At 39.0% G+C, this 4,518-nt stretch overlaps 1 protein-coding gene across 3 annotated transcripts in view; it reads left to right on the top strand.

Moving 5' to 3' along the window:
- The first annotated feature begins 2,969 nt into the window (after positions 1–2,969).
- The window catches only part of RECK (reversion-inducing-cysteine-rich protein with kazal motifs), a 54,080-nt gene continuing 52,531 nt past the window's right edge, over positions 2,970–4,518 (top strand). For 2 of the 3 annotated variants that reach the window (XM_014531541.1, XM_014531540.1), the window contains exon 1: positions 2,970–3,023. In XM_014531541.1, coding sequence (XP_014387027.1) covers positions 3,000–3,023 — 24 coding nt within the window. In that variant the 5' untranslated portion in view covers positions 2,970–2,999. The remainder of the gene's footprint in view (positions 3,024–4,518) is intronic. The other variant, XM_014531542.1, reaches the window with a different exon arrangement.

Below are 4,518 nucleotides of genomic sequence, written 5' to 3'. Positions count from 1 at the left end.
TTCCTTGGTCAGAGCACATATCTGAGTTGTGGGCTCCGTTCTTGGTAGGGGGCATGTGGGAGGCAGCTGATTGATGTTTTCCTCTCACATTGATGTTTCTCTTTCCCTCTTCCTTCCTCTCTCTCTAATAATCAATTTTTTAAAATCTTTTAAAAATTGTGCCATTTTTTTTTCAGATCAGCAATATATATATATATATATTTTTGGTGTGCCACAGGATTTTAGTAATTAGTTTATGTGTGCCATTAGATGAAGAGGGTTGAAAATCACTGCTCTAGAATAGTAACACACCCCTCCTGATTATCTCTATAGCCAATTTATGAATTTTTCTGGGCCCATAATGATGTTCGGCAACATTTTTTCTTTTCTCTAATTTGATATTTGGCAAACTGACACTCTGAAAATGTTAATAAGTGGCATCAAAAAAGTTTTCTGTGCTGTGAGAAATCAGTCTACTTAGATCCCTTTATAGGAGATTAATAATGAATATTAGCATTTTAAAGTATTCATGAAGTCCTGCAGTGAAGAATTCTCTTTATCATTTCCATATTTATTTGTATATGGAACTTTTTCTCTTGAGGGATAGATAATAACAACTCATGAAACAGTGTTTAATAGAACACAAGTTTGAGAAACATATTTATACTAGAGGCCTGGTGCACGAAATTCATGCACAGGGGGCGGGGTGCCCTCAGCCCAGCCTACAACGATGCCAGCATTCCTCACCCTGGCCTCCGGCCCAAGGCCCCTCCCCTCCCTGCCCTCCACGTGGCTGGGGCCCCTCCCCTCTCCTCCCTCCATGCAGCCGGGGTGCGGACGCTGGGCTCACATCACCGCAAGCCCAGCGCCCCTCACCCTAGCCTCCGACCCAAGGCCCCTTCCCTCCTTCCGCATGGCTGGGGCGCGGATGCTGGGCTTGCATTGCCAGGGTGACGCCACCAGTGTCCCGCCCTGGCCACTATGGGCGCCGCCATATTTGTCGCGGAGTGATGGTTAATTTACATATTACTCTTTTATTAGATAGGATACCTTCTTTCTCTGTTCTTCAGAGTGGCTGTTCCAGACCTCTACAATTTCAGTCCAAGCCTCCAACCCCATCTCAACCCTTTTTGTTTTCAGACCTAATCACTATTTCACTGAGAAAATGTAGGCTGTCAATTTCCCGCTTGACTTATGAGTGCCCTTTCATCCTTTCCTCTTGTCTAGACTTTGTTCTACCATCAGACTGTAACCTGGATGAAGTCAGAGAGCATAACATTTATTCATTATTATATCCCTAGTCCCAAATACAACCCACATCCTATATTCTGGGTATACAGCAACTGGGTATACAGCAATTCAATTCTGCACTGACCACCAGAGTTAGAACAGACCATACAAGTTGAAGGGCATGAGCCTTAACAAGACTGTCCTTACTTCAGACACCAGCCACACTTTGGGGGTCCTCAGGCCACCCACACTTCCGACCAGCTGGCTATAAATCCAGATTTACCATGACACCCTCAGAATGAATAATTCACTGCAATGATTTGTAGATCTTGAGGAAGTACTATAATTATGATTACAGTTTTATTATAAAGGATACAAATCAGGAGGACCAGTCAAAAGAAGAAACATGGTCAGGTCTGGGAGGAAATGCAGAGCTTCTGTGTCCTTTCCTCATGGAATCAGTGTGCATCATCCTCCTGGCACATCAGTGTCTTCACCAGCCAGGAGAGGTTCACTGAGCTTTGGTATCTAGAGATTTTATTAGGATTCTGTCACGTAGATGATTAATTGAATTATTGGCCATGTGGTTGAACTCAATCTTCATTTCCCCTGTCCTGCTGGAGGTTGAGAGATCGAGGTGATATCCTGAGGATCAAAGCAACTCTCTTATCATGTGGGTGACCTTTCTGTACCTGATGATATCTAGGTGAGACCTTGGGCCACTTCATAAACATAACAGAGGCATTCCTATTACTCAGGAAATTCCAGGGGTTTAGAGTTTCCCCAGAACCATGGACAAAGGCCAGTCTAAAAAATTGGAAAAATCTTCCCTTGATCCTGTATCCTCCTATAACTACCACTCTCTGTTTCCCTTCCATTACTGCTAGACTTCTCTAGAGCTAACTTTATTTGCTATAAACAAATACTTCCTCATCTCTGGTTTACTTCTTAATATCATTCACTTCTACCAAGTCCACAGAAAGTACATTGTGGTCACTAAGTGGCCTCGTAATTAGTAAACCCATTTCTTTTTTTGTCTTCAACCTAACCTGACTGTTCTGGTGTATGACACTAGCTACTCCCTCTTCTGTGATGCCACTTTCTTGCTACCTTTCTGACCATTCCATTTCAATCTCTGTCTTTGTTTCTTCTATGTCTCAGATATTGCTGTTCTTTAGAATTTGATGCTGTGTTCACTTCTCACTAGAAACTCTCCTTAGGCAATGTCACTGATTTCCATATACCTTCTTTATGCTGATGTTTCCAAATTTGGATCTTTAGACTTGGCTTTACCTGCAATCCAGACTTGGATTTCTGACTTCACTGGAATTTCTATCTGGATGTCCTGTAGGAACCCTAAATTTAACATGTCCAAAACAAAATTCACTCTTTTTTTCTTTTTAATTTAACCTTACATTATAAGTATAGTAATAGAATAGAGTCCATAGGGCAATTGTAAGCATTGAATAAGATAATGCATAAAGCAAACTTAGTAAAATTCTGGCACATGGAAAGTACACAGTGCATTAGCTATTATTACATGACAATCTCTCCTATGAGACTACAAGCTTTTTGAGGGCAAGAACCAACCGAGCATTGTCCTTGGCTTCTACTAGATACACAGTAAAGTTTTGTTGAATTAAAATGAATAATAATAATCTGTTGAATAAATTGTTTGTTGTAACCATTCAATTTAGCTTAACTATCTTGTTTATTTAAAGTGGGCAACTTTGGGTATTTGTTTTTTCTTCCTAGGTGCATTGTGTTGTGATCATTCCAAGGATAACCAAATGTGCCATGATGTATGTGAACAGGTAAGCGTACATAATAATTCTAGAGGGTATTAGTTATGTAATTGTTTATAGTTACATAACTGGATGCAATGCATGATCCTGGATTGGATCCTGGAATTAAAAGATTGCTATAAAAAGAACATTATTGGGATAAATTGGTGAAATTTGAATATAGACTATAATAATATTGGATCAGTGCTTGCTCTGACCCAGAATTTGGTGATTGTATTGTGGCCAGGTAGGTGGAGCCGCCTTTCCACCTTATTCTTAAGAGATGCATGCTGGAATTTAAGAATGAATATTGTGTCTGCAATGAATTCTAAAATGTTTCATCAAAATAATAGTAATATATGTGTTTATGCAGAAAGTTAAACCATATGTTGCAAAATAGTGGGCCGATCTACATGAAGACTGGATGTTCACTGTACAACTTTTGAAACTTTTCTGTAGGTTTTAATTTTTCTTGTTGAGCCTTTTCAGGCAAGTTTTACTGAGACAATACCTAAAGTCTTAAAGTCTTCCCTTTCTTTCATCATCTTGGTTGTGTAGTTCTAGCCTTAGTGCTTGAGAAGTAATGGCCTCAATCATCTTTTGTAGTTCTCAAGTAATTACCTGGATTTTGTCACTGCCTAAAACCAAGAAAGCTATCTAACTGGGATTAAAAGTACTCTCAAGCAATATGAATTTAGAAAGATTTTTGCAAAATACTTTCTAATTATAAAACAAGACAGTGACTTGGCTTGCCTCAGAATTCATGTCGAAACACTATAGCAGATTAAGTTTTCTACAAATTTATTGCCAGAAAAATAGCTTTTAAAAGCAAAAATGGCCCTTTGATGCTGTCACCATAAGGAAGTTTTTAAAAGCTCTGCTACTTTTGGAAACATTGCTTTCCTGACTTTTTGCTTTGTTTCTTCTTGTTTTTTTCCACTAGTTGTTCTAATTGGGTGAATGATTTTTATGAGCCACTTCCAACAGGCAAATTCTAATTTCTTAAACTCAGAAATGTTGGAAATTCTATCGCTTAGTAAATTAAATGAATACTGTAGTTACCCTAATATAGAACATTCTTCCCTGACCTAGTTTCACTTTAATTGAGAAATTAGGCAAAGAAATAAGGCAAATTGGACCCTAGATATTGCTCTTATTACTAGTTACACAAATGTTGAATGTAACTTTTATCTCCAGGTACACACTAAACTGCAGAATTAGATTTATTCCCAGATGAGGAGAGAAGTAAGGTCTGGGTTACATATGTTCACTTTCTCCTACCAAACTCAGCAGTTGGGTAAGTCAGTCAGCTAGTCATTCTTCACAGTCACTTGGAGGCGTGAGTGAGTGAGCCATGTGGAGAGAAGCCAGGCTGCTAAAACTAGCAGAGCTCACTCAAAATGAAAGGAAATACCTGGAGTAAGGAATAATTATTTCTTCAGTAGAGAATAAAGAAAGTATGGAGTCTTGATGACATTTAGGTTTTAAGTTGGAATGAATAGTAGTATCCCTGACGGTTATGGGA

The sequence above is a fragment of the Myotis brandtii genome, unplaced genomic scaffold, assembly GCF_000412655.1.
Source record: "Myotis brandtii unplaced genomic scaffold, ASM41265v1 scaffold806, whole genome shotgun sequence".
NCBI lineage: Eukaryota > Metazoa > Chordata > Mammalia > Chiroptera > Vespertilionidae > Myotis > Myotis brandtii.
This window is presented reverse-complemented; position numbering and strand designations above follow the sequence as displayed.